The following is an 18,683-nucleotide window of genomic DNA, read 5'->3' on the forward strand; positions in this document are numbered from 1 at the left end:
AGTCCAACAACATCTAGAGGGCCATAGGTTCCCCATCTCTGCTATAAACGATTAAAAAATGTTCATAGTTAAATAGCACCTTTATCCTGCCCTGAAGCATAGTCCGCAATCTCTGGTCATGCAATCCACAAGTAATTTCTATTAGGTGTGTGCACCAGCAACAAGATTTCTGTCTGTAGCTTTGGGGAGCAGCCCAATCTGTTTTGGAGACACTGTGGGTTGTTGCCAATATTAGTCCTACTCAGAGTAGACACAATGAAAATAATGCACATAACTTTATAGCCCATCAGTTTCAATGAGTCTACTTTGTTGTTGTTGTTGCTGTTGTTATGTGCCTTCAAGTCGATAACAACTTATGGTGACCCTGTGAATCAGTGGCCTCCAATAACATCTTATAAACCATCCTGTTCAGATCTTGTAAGTTCAGTTCTGTGGTTTCCTTTATGGAATCAACCATCTCTTATTTGGTCTTCCTCTTTTTTCTACTCCCTTCTGTTTTTCCCAGCATTATTGTCTTTTCTAGTGAATCATGTCTTCTCATGATTAAAGGTCTACTTTAAATATTACTTATTGGGATACAACTCTGTCTTTCTAATTCAGGTCATTATCTGGGGCTGACTTAGATCTGATAAAAATGTAGCTATGTGTTCCCCACTCACCATAATGGGGAATCTAAAAACAGCTATTAACAATCATCCCCAAACATTTCCCCCCAGGAACCACACTTGAAAATTGCTGAGGGTCTTAGTGGTCCACTAAATGATGGTTTGCCTGTTGTAGCAATTGTAATGCCTTGTGCTAGGTGCCAAATTATTTTAATTGTATTTTTACAGACATGCTGTAGACCACCTGAAAGATATTCATGGTCCACTGGTGGTCCACAGACCAAAGTTTGGGAACCCCTAAACTATAACTTTTTCCTTTTCACATAAGTGGATAAAATTGCCAGGCATGAGAGCCTCTCCAGAATGGATTATGCTTGCCAAATTGTAGGCCGATACATCAAGGGATTTTTGAGTTGCACACCTTTAAATTTGATTATTTATTTTTTTTTACAAAGGAAATATTTTCTTTTTTGCCAGAACTGGATGAAATTTACAGGCAATCTGAGGGGTCAAAGCCTGCCAAATTTCAGAATGATAGCTGGAATGACTCTCTTGCAAGGGCAGACATCAGGCGTGGGATAGGGAAAGAAGATCATGGTTCCCAAGGAAAGGGTAAGGCGGGGGAAAAGTTACCTTCCCAGCAAGGATCCTGTTACTCCAAGGCTCATTGGTGGGGGCAGGCTTCTGCCCCCACCTAAGAATTTTTGGGAAAACAGCTTCTTCTCCCTGGCAGAGAGAGGCCTTGCATAGGAGAAAGTGCTGGGGGGGGATCATGGATCCTTCCAAAAAATAAGCATCATTTTTAATATTTACTTTGACAGCCCCACCCCCAAATCACTGTGATTGGAGTGCCCCAGGAAAATAATTCATTGTGATTAAAACCAAGACCTATCTGTCAAAACGAAAAATTCCCCAGCTCTCCACCCCCTCATTACTCAAGCTCAGGGTGTTTCCCTAGACAGTTTGCTTTCACTTTTGTTTTTTAAATACAGTGGTTGCTTTAAAAATGCAGCATTTTAAGGTACCAAGATCTACAAAATAACTCAGGACTTTAGGAAGTCCCTCATCTAATTTGAGACAACTTGTTAATGGCATTATGCAACTTGGGCATGTGAAAACCTTCCCCGAATAATCCCTATTTGCCTCATAATTTGGGAAGTATGCAGAGCCAATGCACACCTCTCTCTCTATATATATATACATATGCACACACACACAATTAGACAAGCAACTCACTTGGAAACTAAAAGTCCAATAATTTTCCAGAAGCAACAGCTGGTAGTTACTGGTCAGAACATTATTCCTCAATGACAGTAAATGTCCATGGTGCTTGGTTGACAAAGCATCATGATAGACATAATATAAATATTTTATTAATTCAATGAATTCATCACTTACTATGTAAAAAGTTTCCAAGTGACTTGCAAAGTTTCAAAACAAAGCATAACGTAAAATCAAGAACCCTCAAAAATACATTACAATAAAAACCATACAAAAATCCACAGAATATCAGCAAAGCGCATAATCCAGCAAATCATCATAATCTGTCAAATTCCTGAGAAAAAGTTTTTCCCTGGTGCAGGAAGGATGTTAATAATGGTGCCAGGTGGAAGAGCCACAGCAGAAAAGACCCTCTCATTATTTATTTGAAATATTTCTATCCCGCCCTTCTACCCTATACTAGGGCACTCAGGGCGGCTTACAATAAAATTGAACATATACATAATAAAACTGTACACAATAAAGGTCACAAAAACATTAAAATAAATTAAGATACATAAAATACAATTAAAATACATAAAATACACACACACACATACATATAGGGGAGTGGTACTGAAGGGACTAAAGATGTAAAATTAAAATAGAAGGTTAAAATCAGTTCAGGCTCTACCTTCAGTCCCTCCCAAAGGCTCTCTGGAACAAGATGGTTTTCAGAGGTCTCTGGAAAACCACCAGGAAGGGAGCAGTGCAGTCTTCTTGGGGGAGGGTATTCCAAAGCTTGGGCACCACAGCTGAAAGGCTGTCTACTGCGTGTCTGTAAATCTAACATCTTTCATTCCAGGCATGCAGAGGAGACCAGAGGCAGATGATCTTAAATCCCAGGCAGGTACATATGGGCATAAGTGGTCCTTCAGGTAAATTGGTCCAAGGTCATACAGGGCTTTAAAGGTCAAAACCAGCACTTTGAATTGGGCCCAGAAACAAATTGGGAGCCAATGGAGTCAAAGCATAGGGGTGATATGCTGCCTGCACCATGCTCCAGCTAACATCTTGGCTGCTGCATTTTGAACCAACTGTAATTTCCAAACTGTTTTCAAAGGCAGCCCCACATAGAGTGTGTTACAGTGATCAAGCCTCGATGTCACCAATGCATGTGGCCAAGTCAACTGCTTCCAGGAATGGGTGCAGCTGGTAGATCAATTTGAATTGGCCAAAAGCACTCCTGGCTACCGCAGCCACCTGATGTTCAAGCAGCAGAGCAGGATCCAGGAGGACTCCCAAATTGCGGACCTGCTCCTTCAAGGGGAGTGCAAACCTATCCCTGGTGCAGTTTTCCCCTTGACCAGCAACACTTCCGTCTTGTCTAGATTGTTTCAGTTTGTTAGCCTACATCCAGCCCTTCACAGCCTCCAGGCACTGGTTTAGGATGAACACTCCCTCCCTGCAAACAGGTGGTAGGAAGGGATAGAGTTGAGTGTCATCAGCATATTGATGACCTCTCCCAGTGGTTTCATATAAATGTTAAAAAGCATGGGAGACAGAATGGAACCCTGCAGTACCCCGTAGGCCAACAGGCAGGGGGTCAAGCACTGGGTCCTGTCCGTCAGGTAGGACCAGATCCACCGTAAAACAGTGCCTCCCAATCCCATCCCAGCTGGATGGCCCAGAAGGACACCATGGTCGATAGTATCGAAGGCCACTGAGAAGTCCAGTAGCACCAACAGGGATGCACTCCCCCATCTGATAGATTATCCAGCGTAGATTATCAAGGAGGGCGACCAAGGCAATCCCTGTCCCATGACCAGGCCTGAAGCCTGATTGAAAAGGGTCTAGATAGTCCGATTCATCCAGGAAAACTTGGAGCTGAGCAGCCACTACTTTGTCATCACTATCCAAACCTCCCTCAGAGGGGGCACCCAGAGGAAGGAGTCAGATAGGGTCATAACAGGAGACACATTCCAAAAGACACTGGGGTCCTGATCCATATAGAGCTTTAGAGGTCAAGACTAGCACTGAATTGGGCTTGGAAATGTAGAGGCAGCCCGTGTAGCTATACCAAGATCAGTGTTATATGATCAGTTCATCTCCAGCCTGTCAGCAATCAGATAGCCACATTTGGTACTAGCTGTAGTTTCTGAACAGTATTCAAAGGCAGCCCCACATAAAGTGCATTACAGTAATCCAATCTTGAGGTTACCATGGCATAGATTACTGCAGCTAGGTTATCCCTGTCCACGTAGAGTCATAGCTGGGCCACCAGCCGTAATATGACATAAGAAGTCATATAATGCTTGACATAAAAAATCACCTATTTTAGTTCCTGGTTCTTTTACATACAAAAGCAGGCTTTAACTCAAATGGCTGCATTCAGACATCACATGGCTTGGAGGATGGTGCCCTTATGCTCCCCCTCCCCTTGTGCACTCAACTTAATGCATTACAACCCATTTGATCAAGCCATAATTATACTGCCACAAGAGTGGCTGTATACTATAGTCAGCATGGATTTTTCACATTCTGCAATGTTAAATTGAAAATACCCCCTATGCCATTCTGATGCTTCCCATAAACTCATTTCAAAACAAAACCTTACAAAACTTATAGTCCTGAACCCAGAAACGCTTGCTTAACAACCTTCTAAATTTTCATGGCAATACACAAAACAGTCAGAGATAATCAAGAGTTCAAAGTGTAAAAAGAGAAGAAAAAACAGCCCTTTTGGACTTTTTTCTGTCAGAGTTCTCATAATTTGTTGAAATTAATTAAAAATCAGCCATATTCACAGAGTACCTGTAATCCTACTACTGACCTTGCCCCATACTCTGACCTTCATCTTCTGCAATTTAAAAGTTCAAAAAATGCCTGACCGATTTCTAATTAATTTAAGAAATTTAGCATTGGAGTCAATGATAAGCCCAGGCATGCTCAGTAAGAACCAACTGTCAATGTTCTAAAAGCCAGACTCACAGCTGCTTGGCTTGGCTAATGAGGGAGCCACACCCATGCCAGACCTGTATTTTGCTTGAGACAGGCATGGCTTCCCCCAAAGAATCGTGGGAAGTATGGTTTGTGAAGGGTGCTGAGAGGAAACTCCTATTCCTCTGACAGAGCTCCAGTGACCAGAGTGGTTTAACAGTCAGCCCTTCTTCTGGGAATTGTAGCTCTGTAAGAGGAACAGGGCCTCTCCTAGCAACTCTAAAAAGCAGAATTAAAAAGCAAAAAAGCAGAGAAATTCACTAACAGGCAACAAAACCCTTGCGGTTTAAGAACATACCTATAGCCAACAGTTTTTTGCTTATTAGTTAATTTATCCCTATATCTGAAGTGTGGTTTGCAATGCTCACTCAAGCCATAATTTGACTCTTTGTACATAATAGCAAACAATGGTTTGATCAGACCGGGTAGTACTGTATTAAGCTGCATGTGCAAGGGAGTTTTTTTGGGGAGCAGGGGGAATGAGCATGCAAAAAAGGGACTTGTTCCTGATCCTTCAGCTCATAGTCTGGCAAGTCAGAAATGTGACATCTGAATACAGCCAATTGCTTAATAGGGGTCATGGAATCTTTCAAGAGATGGTATTTTCATCTTAACTAGATATCACTTAAACTATATTTGAGGGCCACTTATATTCAAATTTTAAATATAAGCTGAATTTAAAAAATATTACTATTTAAAACAATGTATTTCAATCTGCCCTGTACAGTGATAATCATAGAAGCCTCCTGTACACAGAAGAGCCATAGAAACAATACATTATAGTGATATGGCTCAGACAAGAGTGTCTCAGACAAGTTTTACTGTATCAACTTTCATTTATCTCTTTCAAGCATTTTATCTAACTCAGCAGAATCTGCAATGTTCATAATATGAAGGAAATGCTATCTCTTGATTTTGACCATTAAGATCAGTGCAATTTATGGGATGATTTTATTATCCCATAATATTACCACTCAGATTTTATTCCGAGCAACACTGTGCAAAAGTGGATTCCCAAATGTTTCTCAATTAAATCCCATGAGGATGATAAATCCCATGAGGATGATAAACATGAGCCATATGCTTCTCTTGATTCACACAGAAACCCATTCATTCATTGATTTGAACCATGTGAAGTCTAAAGCTATACCTCCCCACACAGATACCCACACCCCACAACAAGGTGGCTAAAAACTCCTAGCCTGGCATGACCTAATCTAGTATTCCCCAACTGGTGCAGATCTAATCAGTGGAATGAGGCATGAACTATGTGTAGCTAATTCTGTTCATGAATTATTAGAGTTATACGCGTACAAAATCTATACCGTAAACTCCTCTGCCCAGGATGCTTAGCATTCTGTGCTTACAGATGTGTACTCATGCTTAGCATACAAATCTATGCTGTGGCGCAGAACACAGAACCTGGACTGCAGACTGTTACTGAAGCAACAGCAATCATCAGCCTTACTGCTTCACAGCTGGAGGGAATAGCCTTACATAGTAAACTGGAGTCCCACTGCAAGGGGTTTTGTCAAGGTGTTGGCCCAACACGCCATAGGCCCCTCACACCCTATTCTAAGGCTTACACCATAGACCCTCAGTTCTTCAAGCCAGCAGTGGCATGGGGATTTCCTCCTTTTTTCCAGAAAAAAACAGATATGTCCTGCACATCATTAGTATTGGCATTTATTTCTACAGTACTTAACATAAGCTAAGCATTATACAGCATTTAAAAAAAAATCCATGCCTGACGATTCAAATTTAAGTCAGTGAAGCACAAAAAGGAATTGGATAAAAAAGCTATACTTTCCTCTTACAGGACTCAGAATAGGGTATTGTATCACACAATATTCCTTCTCATAAATGCACCTCCTTGACCTGATCAGGATTTGAACTATACATTGCCAAGATAAGCAGCCTGCCTCAGAGGCAAGATCTGGAGGAGTTCTTGAAATGGACTAGTGAGTCCAAAGCCCATTCAATGGGAACAGTTTTAAAAAGATGAACCAAAAACAAAAGTTAGCCCAAGTGGCCAGAAAACCATGCAATTGCACTTCTGACATTGATGAGACATGAGTTCTTCCTAATCAGTACACACCCAGGTTTCACTGTAACACAAAAAGCAAAAAGGAATCCACCCAAAGCTATTCTTTTGGAAAGGAAGTGTCTGTTGAATGAAGACCAAGAGATTTTTTTAATGTACAAATTAAAAAAAAATGTTTTAGTTCCACAAAAAACACTAAACAAAAATCCCCCTTTGGACTCAGCACACGCTTCCACATTTGTTCTGTCAAAAAGAAAAAAAGAAAAAAGAGGATCATTCAACAAAATTAGTTAGAACATTTAGTTAAGATGTTTGGGACTAAATACACCCCTTCTTCAACTTATCAGTAACTATATAGCCAGGATATGGCATTTGGCTTCATGAATATGTTTCTGTATGCAACTGATAAGAAAAAGCAATTATTGAAAACACACAGACTCAGCTAAAGACACCACAACTTTGCCTATTATAAAGGGAGCAAATTTTCAGTTATTTGCATATATATATAACTCAAAACTTCAACTGCAAGTCCAGTAATTCCTAAACACTTGACAAGTCTGTCAGCTTCTTGCTCAGCAGTTTCAAGATCTTGTTAAAGAGTGAAATATGATTATTGTTAACCATATTTAATGGTTAAGGAGGATTCATGAAAGAAAGGAAGCAAAGATCTGGGACTATGCAATTCCATCAGAGAGGAAGACCACCATAACTCCAAGGAGAAGGAGTTCCACAGCCAGGGTGCCACCATGAAGAAGGCTTTATCCTTGATGGGATCACAAGAAGATCCTCCCATGCATAATGCAGGGACAGTTGGCATATTTGGAGACAGATGCTCTTTCAAGTATTTAGGTCCTGAGTAATTCAGGGCTATACATGTTAAAACTAACACCATGAATTGGGCCTGGTAGCAAATAGCCAGCAAAGTGCAACTCTTGAGAACTGGTGTTATATGATCCCACTTTGCTGCACTGCTCAAAACACTCATGGCCACATTCTGCTGCAGCTTCTGGACAGTCTTCAAGGGTAAACCCAATAGTCTAAATAGGATGTTTGAAGCATGGATTGCTATGGCCAGGCTATCCCAGTCCAGAAAGGACCTGAGCTGGAAATATGCAGTCCTAGCCACAAAAGCTACCTGGGCCTCAAATGACAAAGTTGGATGCAGGAACACCCCCAAGCAAGATACCTGCACCTTCATAGCGAGTGAGACTGCACCCCCAATTCCTGGACACAGGAACCACCCACCCTGTTATTGAGATTTAACTTCAGTTTATCAGCCTTCACCCAGCCCATTACTACCTGCAGGCACTAGTCCTGTATCTATACACCCCCACCTAGTTCTGATGGTATGGGCAGATAAAGCTGGATATCACAGATGCACTGATGACATTGCTGAAGATCAACTATTCATGAGGATGCATTGTCCTGAACCTATTCAAGAGGTCTAATTGTACTCTGAATTATCAGACATTGGCCACAGTAATGGCAAAAAACTGAGCCAAAGGGACTTTCAGTCTGATCCAGATGGTCAGATCATACTTATACTTTGATACCACTGTCACAGTACAGTAGGGCCCCGCTTTACAGCACTTCGCTTTACAGCGATTCGTTAATGCAGCAGTTTTCAATTAAGGAAAGTCCCCGCATTAAGGCGCTTGTTCTGCTTTTACAGCGTTTTTTAACGTCGTCCGCCATTTTGACGTCATTTTCGTGCAACGCACCCCATTATCATCAATGGGTTCCGCTTTACGGCAATTTCCACTTTATGGCGGCAGTCCGGAACGGAACCTGCCATATAAGCAGGGCCCGCCTGTATAGCAGTATACTCTTTTATTAAGAGTCATACAAATGGCAAGCTTTGTAGCAAAAGGGAAGCATATACAGGAGTGGGGAAATAGCAATGACAAATAACTGACTGTGATGCAAACATTGACTCGGTGAAAAAAACTGATCAACTGTGACATGTCATTGCAAACAAATCAAAGCTGTGCATAATACTACAGCATTCATATGATGCAGGGGACCATATGGAGCTACTGCCCCTTCCAATTGTCCTTTATTTTCAAATGGCTCCGAAGGCACAGATTTGAGCAGCAGTCACTCTTCTGTGTATGTGTACATCACAGCAAGAAATATTTAAATCGAGCACGAATTTGGAGAACAAGCCAAACCATAAAATCAGGAAGGGAGCTAAGAGAAGGGGTTAGCACAGAACAACTTGGCTACAGAAGTAGGGAAGCTCTCTTGCCATGCAGAAACAAGTTGCAACACTGTCAGGCTAGAAGAAGAGGTGCTTTCAGGTTTGTGCCAGCTCTGCCTCTTGCCAAAATGTTGGACTTCAAAGCTTATTAAGCAGAAACATCCAAACTGGCAGGCTGCCTCTATGAAAGATCTAAAAAGGAGCTAGGCATCTTCCTACTGGATAAGGCTTTGCCAGTGACAGAGTCTAATTACATGTTTTGCTCGAATCCTAATCTTAGGCATAAACATTGTTTTAAGAGCAAATTAAATGCTCAGGTCCATTTTAAAACAGGGGGATCTTTTCATGTCTGCCACTCCCAAGAGAGACGTATCATCTCCCTTTATACTTGATTAGCAGGAACCACAATAGCTTGCAGTGTAGAATAAAGCTATCTGCTTAGTTTTGGATGCAAGCTGAAAGGGGGAAAGCATTTTTATCCATCTTGAAATGGTACATCCATGATCCCATCACAGCAGCACTCAGCACACATTAGATGTAATGCTAAACTGTAGTTTAGTATTACACCTGAGTCTGCATGCTTTCCCCACTCCCACCCAAGGAGAAGTTCAGAAGCATTCACTTCTGTTTTTGATTAAAAATGACCATAGTAGATCTGGAAAATCAACCAACATTTGAAAGAATGTAGGATGGCCCCAAGACAATTATGAAATGTATGGTTGAATCCTGAAAACTGTATTTAAAACAACTTAACAGTGCTCAAGGTGCTATCGATTTAATTTAAACATTGCTAACAAAAGTGCAAGATCATAATGAAACATCCTAGCATGCATTTTTCCTTTTTCTATTTTTTATTTCATCCCCACCCACTCACTAACTCAATTTTTCAGCCAAAAGTGGTTCCCAGAGTCGTTTACAGATCACTACAAACAAGATGTCCCTGCCCTCTGGCTTGCAATCCAAAAAGTCATAACACAAAAATAAAATGGATTGGGAGGGGGAAGGAAATAAGCAACCATGGATACAAAGTTACAAGTTCTTAGAATGACCAGCTGGGGTGGAGAAGTTCAAAGAGAAGAGATGGCAAAAGTTCCTGATTTCTTAGCTGCACTGATGGAATGGCTCTCCATCCCTTCTCTTTCCTCCTCTGCTGCAGTCTGATGTAATAGCATTAACAATTAGGAGACCAGGAGCTGAAAACCTAGGTCGGGTATGAATTTATTGGACAGACTGAGGCAAGACACACTCTCACCTTGAAACCACTAGCAGGGTGTTGACTCCCTGCCCTATAATGCAAGGATAATAATGCCCCATAATGTCCTTCTTGATGGGGGGGGGGTGTTGAAAGGATTATTTGGAAAAGAAATACAAAACACTTCACAAATGGGCAGAGCAATCATACCATTTATTTATAGCGGAGGAATGGAGGTCTACTGCTCTGCTGTTTTGCTGTGGGAGACAGCTTTTTCTTCTTCCCTCATGACAGACCCAGGGGTGGTGTAGAATTGCATCATTTATGAAGGGGGGTGTCAGGGAAACAAAAGGTCTTTCAGTGTGGTCCCCCCACCCCATAGCACACCCTGTTGTTCCCCAGCCCAGCCCTCTGCCAGCTTGCAGTGTAAACGGTGCTTTGGCAAAGCCTCTCAACGGGCTTTGCAAAGAGTACAGGACTGCACCTTTAAATATGCTAACATTATTATATTACTAATTTCATGGTTATCAAAACCTCTGCTGGGGTAAACAAAAACAGATGCATCTTATGTATTTTTTTAGACGGCCTTAGAAACAACTCATCTATAACACACAGCTTATAATGATGGCAAAAGGGGCCATTAAATGAATCCATTTTTAATTTCTTGCACATTGAAAGATACTATAAAATATTTTAATCTGATCTATTTATCTCTGATTATCACTTTTCTGGGGGAGGGCTATCTTTTTTGCCACTCTTTAAAGGGTGACATTTAGGATTTATACAAGCCAGTCAGCATACACAAATTCAAATAATCCTTTCTGAATAAATATTTTCAAGTGTGCTTGAAAGCACAAGGAGAGGGAAAGTTGCCAGATAGGAGGAAACTCCATAACTGAGATACCACTACAGAAAAGGCCCTTCCCTTTCCGATGGGGAACCAATCGGTTTCTCCATATTCTGTCCTTACAGTAGCCTCTTGTCCAGAGTATAGGTTGCGCATCAGGACAATCAGATGCTGTGGCACCCCCATTTCTTTTAAAGCATTCCATAGGTTTTCCTGATCTACACAATCAAAGGCTTTGCTGTAATCTATAAAGCGCAGGGTGATTTCCTTCTGAAATTCCTTGCTCCATTCCATTATCCAAGGTATGTTTACGATATGACCTCTAGTGCCGCTTCCCTTTCTAAATCCAGCTTGGACATCTGGCATTTCTCACTCCATATATGGCAAGAGCCTTTGTTGTAGTAACTGGGTGGTTAGGTGTTATTTTTAAACAAAATCTACAAATTTGAACAAACTCGTTTCCAATCGTACTCCCATTCAGTTTAAAACACACAGGGAAGGGAGGCAAATTCCTTTTGTGTATGGCCACCAAGAAGGTGTGAAGCAATGTGATGTATTTATTTTATTTATTTATTTATTAGATTTATATCCCACCCTTCCTCCTCGTAGGAGCCCAGGGCATTAGAGTGTTGGACTACAACCCAGGAGACCAGGGTTCAAATCCCCATTCAGCCATGAAGCACACTGGGTAACCTTGGGCCAGTCACTGCCTCTCAGAATAACCTACCTCACAGGGTTGTTGTGGGAATGAAATGATGAGGGAGAGAACCACGTACACTATCTTCAGCTCCTTGGAAAAAGTTGGGATGTAAATGCAATAAATACTACTAATAATCATAGTAAATACTACTAATAATATACTGCTCCGGACTTCCCAGAAATGTCTTAAACACTAAGACTTCTACATATCATGAGCCCATTCACTTATTGCTTCCAAACATGCTGAAGGGTGGTCCTGCTCCCAAACTCCGCACACATGCAAATGCAGTGTTTGCAAGGAACCACACAATCCTTCATTTTCCAGAGTTTGGGGTCACACGTACAGGAACCTATGTGCAATCAACCTCTGCATAAATGGCACACTTGAACGTATGGAAGTTGGGGGTGGGGTTAGTAGGCATAATCACAACCAGACCCTTCTGCATGTTCATTTGTGTTATACAATGAGCAAATAGGGCTGTAACAGACTCAGGGGAAGAACTGGAATCTTTCACATCTTAATGGACATCCAGAGCACTTCTAGACTGCCATTATTTTCAGGTGGGATTCAGTCACATACTAGCAAATTCAGGTTGCACAATGATAATTGATTGGGAGGTCTTGCCCAACAAACCCATTTCCCCAGAAGACTGGACTTTTTGTGATAAAGGAAGTGATGGGAAAACGCATTGCAAAGTGTGGGATAATACTTGTTTTTATGCAACATACATTTAAAGCAATAACATACCACTTTCAGAATCCTGGGAACTGAAGTTTGTTAAGGGTGTGGAGAACCGTTAAGAGACCATTATTCCCCCCACAGAGTTCCAGTTCCCAGAGTTCCCGGGGAAGAGGGATTGACTGTTAAACTACTCTGGGTATTGTAGCTCTGTGAGGGGACTGTTTAAAGTGGCATGATACTGCTTTAAATCTATAGTGCAGATAAGGCTATAATCTAACCTCCTTGCAAACAAATTGGAAAGAATGTTCATTAAACAGCCAACAGTCATCTGATGACTCTGCAAACAAATCAGGATAAATGCTCAATAAATAGGTTGTCTGAATCATGCCCAGGAAGGTGACAGACAATATTAAAAAAAAAAAAGACAACGCTTTGGCTGACATGCAATGGTATTTCACAGTTGGCAGTTATTTAGTACTTAACTGCATTTGTTTGTTGACATGTGCAATTACTTTGTAACTGGCTGCATTGGATAGCTTTTAAGATGTTGTATGTGATTCCTGCAAAAAAAAAAGGCAACAGATTCTAATAAAGTTTCAGAACTCCAGTTTTGAAAAAAATTCCATTCAAATTTAAAAAGACAAAATTTCCATCCAGAAATTTTAGTGACAACATTTAGTGGCAACAAGTCATAACAACTCTGCAAAGGAGAAACGGTACCCTTAAAAAAAAGCTGCTCTAACCATACCATACACAAGTCATGCACATGATACACAGCTACATCAAGTGATTTACTGACAGACTTCTATGGAAAAGGCTGACAAGGGTAAACAGCCAGCAGTGGCAACAGAATAGGTTTGTAAATTATCAGGCAAGCCAGACAGCAGGGAGGGGGAACCGCCTTAAGGTTTACTGAAGGTTTGGAGCTGGAACAGAGAAGTAAAAGAGAGAACCCAAAAGGAATTTCTCCGACCTAACAAAAAAACACCTTGCAATGGGATACAGCTGCCATTCATCTGAAAAACTAGTAGGCTACCTAAAACTTGTACATCAAGCATTCAGATCATAGGAATAGTCCAACCTGACAGTGCATGGTGAATAAAAGACAAAGTTAAAAGGATTAAGCATTTTAGATAAATAACATGCAGATAATAATTGGAGAAAAGGGTTTGCAAAAAACATTTGCACAAACTTTAGATATAAAGATGTAATTGACTGATATGCTGCAGTTTCAAACTAGAATACTCAAAGGAAACCTAAAGCATTTTGTAAATAAGGATCAAAGCTAGTTGAAATTCTCAAAGTGTTTACTGAAATAGAGGCTAACAAACATTCCAGCATACCTCATGAAATTTTTAAAAGGCCTCTAGCACTCAGGTCTTAAACGTAAATCAATTCTGGCACCAATCTTTCCATAAAGCTGCAGAGTTCTTCTCCAAGATTTCTAAGTGCTTTAATAGGAATGCACATTGAATGCAACAAGGTCACAGTGTTTATTATCTACCCATAGCAATACAATATCTATGTGTTTTTAAAAGGCACAAATATCTCGAGTCTGGTACAAAAGGAGACTCCAGGCCAATCATGGTGGAGGTGGGGAATTGCTACAGCTGCTTTTGACTGTATAATTAGAGAAGCAAAGGACACTCACCTGCAACAGAGGGGGGGAGAACAGATGGGAAAGTAGCTTTGCCCTTAAAGAGGCAGAAACACGTCAGGACAGAGAGGATATGGGGAGGATCGGCTGTGCGCGAATCAGAACACGCTGGACTAGAAGTGATGTCTTTACACACTACGAAGGGTGGGACACCTGCAAAGGTGGGAGGGGGGAGAGACAAGGTACCATGGGCCGGAGCAAAGTGGGAAGAGGGCGTCGTCATTTTGGGAAGGGCCAGGTCTCCCACCAGAGGGTTAGGTAGCTGCACTGCCCCTTACCATCAAGAAGGGGGATGTTTGGGGGTTCATTTCAGATGCCCCAGGTCATCATCAGTGAGCACTAATAGCTGCCTCCATTTAGCAAGCTTAGGGCTATCTGGAGTGAAGGAAAAAGGACGAGAAGAGCCACTTACTAGCGCAGCGCAGCGCCCGCTGTTGCACGGCCTCCCCGCACAGGTCGCACCAGCCCTTCCAGAGGGCGAAGGCTTCGAAGCGGTGCCCTTCGCCCTTCTCCTCCCGCACACGGGGGTCCCGCGGCTGCTCGAAGATGGTGCGCACGTCGGGCAGGAGGCGAGGCGCCCCGGACCTCAGTCTCAGGCGGTGATGGTGGTGGGGGTGATGCTGGAGCCCCGAGCGGAGGGGTTGGACGGCAGCGCCGGGAGACGTGGGATTTTGCCGGGGGGCGAAGTTAGCCACGATCGCCGCCGCCGCCTCGTCGTCCCCCGGTAAGATCGGGGCTCCAAGGAGCAGCTCGCAGGCGCCTGGCTGCGTCTGGGCTGTGTCCGCGGCCGCTGGCCCGCCGGGGGGCACTGCGCGCTCCGCTCCCGCTGCGCTCCCGAGGTGCCTCCCGCAGGCAGCAAAGCGCAGAGCTCCGGCTGCAGGCTTAGCCTTCCCGTTGAGGGGCTCGTCGCCGTCGCAGTCCTCCTCCTCCGCGCTGCGCTGGGACACGACCCCCTCGGTGTGGGGCGGCTGCGACTGCCTCAGCCTCGGCGGCTGCTGCTTCATGTCATTAGAAGCGGAGCGCTTGAGGATCTTCTTCCTCTCGTTAGCGCTGAGGCTCTGCAGGAATAGCTGCTGCTCCTTATCCAGTAGCAGCGGGTACGGGTACTGCCCGATGGCCGGGGAAGCCATGGCCATGGCGAACCGCAGGCGGCCCAAGCAGCTCCGACCTGCCGGAGGGTGGCCGGCAGCGCAGGCGCTCTTAAGAGGGACCTGCAGAGGCGGCGAAGGAGGGGAGAGGGTGGAGCGAGCAGCAGCAGAGGGAGGGCGGGCCGGCGGGCGAGCCGCCTGCCTTTCTAAAGCCAGCGACTTGGCCGGGGCGCCAGCCTGGCAGCTCGCCTCGCAGGCACGCCCTTTTCCCTGGGAAGTCCTCCGCTTACCTCTCAGTCCGCTGCCCTGAGAAGAGGTTCCAAAACCAAGACTCGTTCCAATGAATAGACCAAGGAAGGCTTCTTCCTATGACTTGGTCAGAACCAGGGCACTCGTTTTCTGTGGATCTCTAAAGCAGTAAGGGGGAGAGCCTCTGTGCATGTGCAGAGTGCTTTTCCCTTTCCCGTCTGGGCATTGGTGGCTGATGCCCATTGGGACTGGTGGGGCGGACAGCAAGAGGTCAATGTTAGGTGAAGACAACGCCAATGATAGTCCTTCTCCCTGCTAGGTCAATACTGAGATGGAGGAGGATGACAGCTAAGGCCCAATTCTCTGGCCCAGTTGTATAAGTAAGAAGACAGGTAGGCATGGGCTGACTGACGGTTTGGAGAGATTGGTGGGGCAATGCCCTATTTGCCCTAATAGAGCAGCCTCCACTGTGTGTAGGATAACAGGGGAAGCTTCACAGTGAAGGTTGGTCTATTAGGAAGTGCCTCTGGCTCTACCTGCTATGAATCTCCCTGCCTTCCACCCTATCAGCCCCAAAGGGGATCAGCCACCACTGGTGCAGAGGCTGTGAATTCTCTGGAACTTTGGGTCCCACCCTTGTTTTCTTTTAGAAAGCAAGCAGAGCTCCCTTTGTGCAGAAAGGCCATAGATTTTCACAAAAGCAGCTGAAAGAACTGCAGAGGACACTTCAGGGGTTGCCAAGGGACATTAAGGAACCTTTGTCTTACGCAGTTCTAGCACACAGGGCAGAAAATGCATTAATTCATTTTTTTTTACAATAATTTTTATTCAAATTTTCATAAAACATACAAAACAAAATCATAAAACATTCAAAGACAAAAAACAAAACAAAACAAAAATGATTAAACAAAAAAATAAAATGTTGACTTCCCATTTGTCGCAGATCAAATCAGTTATAGGTCTACAATATATAACAATCCTGTCTCTTAAATTATATTATAAAATCACTTTCCTCCAGTAGTTATCTTAATTAATCATCAAATCTCATAAACATTACTTTATTCTTTCCACAAAAAGTCAAAGAGAGGTTTCAATTCTTTAAGAAATATATCTATCAATTTTTCTCCAAATAAACATGTCGATTAATCCATCTCGTTAATAATAATAATAATCTTATTGTCATAACCATAGTCCAAATAAACATATCGATTAATCCATCTCATCAAAATCTGTTAGGTCCAATAATTTCAATAGCCATTATTCCATTATCCCTATTAATTCCATCTTCCATCTTCAATAGTCCTGTTAAGTCCAGTAATTTCAGTGTCCAATCTTCCATTATCAGTATTCCATAATAATCTTGCTGTCATAGCCATAGTCATATAATAAGAGTCTGATGGGAATTTCCTCTATCCCAAATATTTTCTTGCCATCGATTCTGAATAAGTTGCTGAAATATTGTTGTAAAGTCATATCTCTGTTCTTCTTTTTTACAAAATGCACTGGCTCATCTCTTGAGAGTTTTTCCATTGTCACATGGCTGCAGTTAATGCCATAGATTTTCTCTATATCAAGCTCCATCACGTCATTCCAGTCCACAAGATTATCCAAGCCATTGATAACTTTATCTCTAATATCTTCATTAATTTCTTCAGAGATAACGTTAAATTCCAAACAGTAGATTTTATTTCTAATATCCATAAACTCCAGATCTTTTTCCAATTCCACATTTGTTCCAATCTCCAGGGCTTGTATCTTCCCTTTATTTTTTCTTTTCTCATTTCTGATCTCATTCTCCTCTCTCACAGGATCCCCTATTTCTTTAAGCTCCTGCGTCATTTTGCTCAGTTCAATTTTCAGCTCCTTACTGCCCTGTCGCAGGGTTTGTTTCATTATCTCAATCTCATCCATTATTTTCTGAAACATAATTACTTCCAGATTCTCAGCCACTTTCTTGATTGCCATTTTTAAAACCACGAAAACAAAACAAAACAAAAATAAAGAAGAACCACTTCTTATTTCAGCAACAATTGGGTTAATATTCCAGGCTTGATGACATCACAGTATAAACAGAGCAGCCTGCCTTATCTCTCTATGTTCAAGAATACAAAACAAATTTAGTTCCCAGCATCAAAACAGTTAGTGGCGTCGTGAAGAAGCAGATTCGTCAAAATAAAATAGACCAAAAAGAGAATAGTCCCAGACAATATAATGTTCCTCGGAATAGAAATCCCTCTTCTGTTTATATCTTTAGAATGCACTTCCAGGACAGCTTTTTGCAATAGAAACAGAGATAAGCTGTTAATTTCGTGAATAACAGAGAAGAGTTATAGCTCACCCAGAAGTTCTTTAAAGCTGATTCATTTGACAAATCTCTTTTTGCTGCAACAATTTAAACCAAGTAAAAAAAATAATAGAAAGAAGGGTGCTTGCCTGTTAGTCCGTTTTCTCTTTGAAGAAAAGATAAACGTATCGCATTAATCAGATAGAGCTTGTTCGGAAGTCCGTCCGGCATTGCTGGCTGGACCTTTTCTCATAAATTAATGAAATCCAGTCCTCCCAACAAAAACAGGCTTTTGAGGTTGATCTCTACGTTTCTCCCTGCCCGGGAGAAATTTCATCAGTCAAAAAAAAAATGTTCTGACTGATTTATATCTGAATAAGCTTCTTTTGAGGCAGGAGCCCGTCTCAAAAGCAGGCACAAGCGAAGTCACCCTTCCCGGAAGTTGAAAATGCATTAATTCATATATGAGGTAGTAGCCAGGCAGGGTAGTGTTGAGACCCCCCTAGAGTTCATGTGCCATGAAAAATCTGCTTATTCACTTGGTGATTAGTGTATCCCTCCTTTACAGGATGTGCTGTTTGCTCCACCAGTAGTGTTGGGAGAGGCTCCCATACCAGTGGTTGGTCAGAAGTACAGCCTTGAACAGACTGGCAGCTAGCTGAATCAAGGCAGAGGGCTGTAGGGTGCAAATGTGGTGCTGATAGGCCAGAAAGCTGCTTTGGTTTCCTTGGGAAAGCCTAGCACTCTGCCTCAGGTCAGTAGCATCAGTATGCAGCATCAACTGGCAGCTATTAATAGCCATGCATGGCCCACTGCTGACACTATCCCGCCCCTGCCCCCTTTAAAAATGCAGCTGGGAGCTGCCATTTTAGATTTCCCACAATACCCTGGAGTGAGGTTACACCCAGAATACTGTAGGCAATTGAAACAGCCGCT

General features: G+C 42.6%; 1 protein-coding gene across 4 annotated transcripts in view; it reads right to left on the reverse strand.

Annotated features, from left to right (window-relative positions):
* The window catches only part of RASSF5 (Ras association domain family member 5), a 161,725-nt gene extending 146,325 nt beyond the window's left edge, over positions 1-15,400 (reverse strand). Inside the window, exons 1-2 of one of the 4 annotated variants that reach the window (XM_061632110.1) lie at positions 14,539-15,400; positions 14,121-14,279 (exon numbers count right to left, since the gene is read on the reverse strand). In XM_061632110.1, the coding sequence (XP_061488094.1) occupies positions 14,121-14,279; positions 14,539-15,262 (883 nt within the window). In that variant the 5' untranslated portion in view covers positions 15,263-15,400. Of the gene's footprint in view, positions 1-12,952; positions 13,030-13,812; positions 14,065-14,120; positions 14,280-14,538 lie in introns of those variants that run through there. The other 3 variants (XM_061632113.1, XM_061632112.1, XM_061632111.1) reach the window with 3 other exon arrangements.
* Between the last annotated feature and the right edge of the window lie 3,283 nt (positions 15,401-18,683).

Source organism: Rhineura floridana, chromosome 6 (assembly GCF_030035675.1).
Source record: "Rhineura floridana isolate rRhiFlo1 chromosome 6, rRhiFlo1.hap2, whole genome shotgun sequence".
NCBI lineage: Eukaryota > Metazoa > Chordata > Lepidosauria > Squamata > Rhineuridae > Rhineura > Rhineura floridana.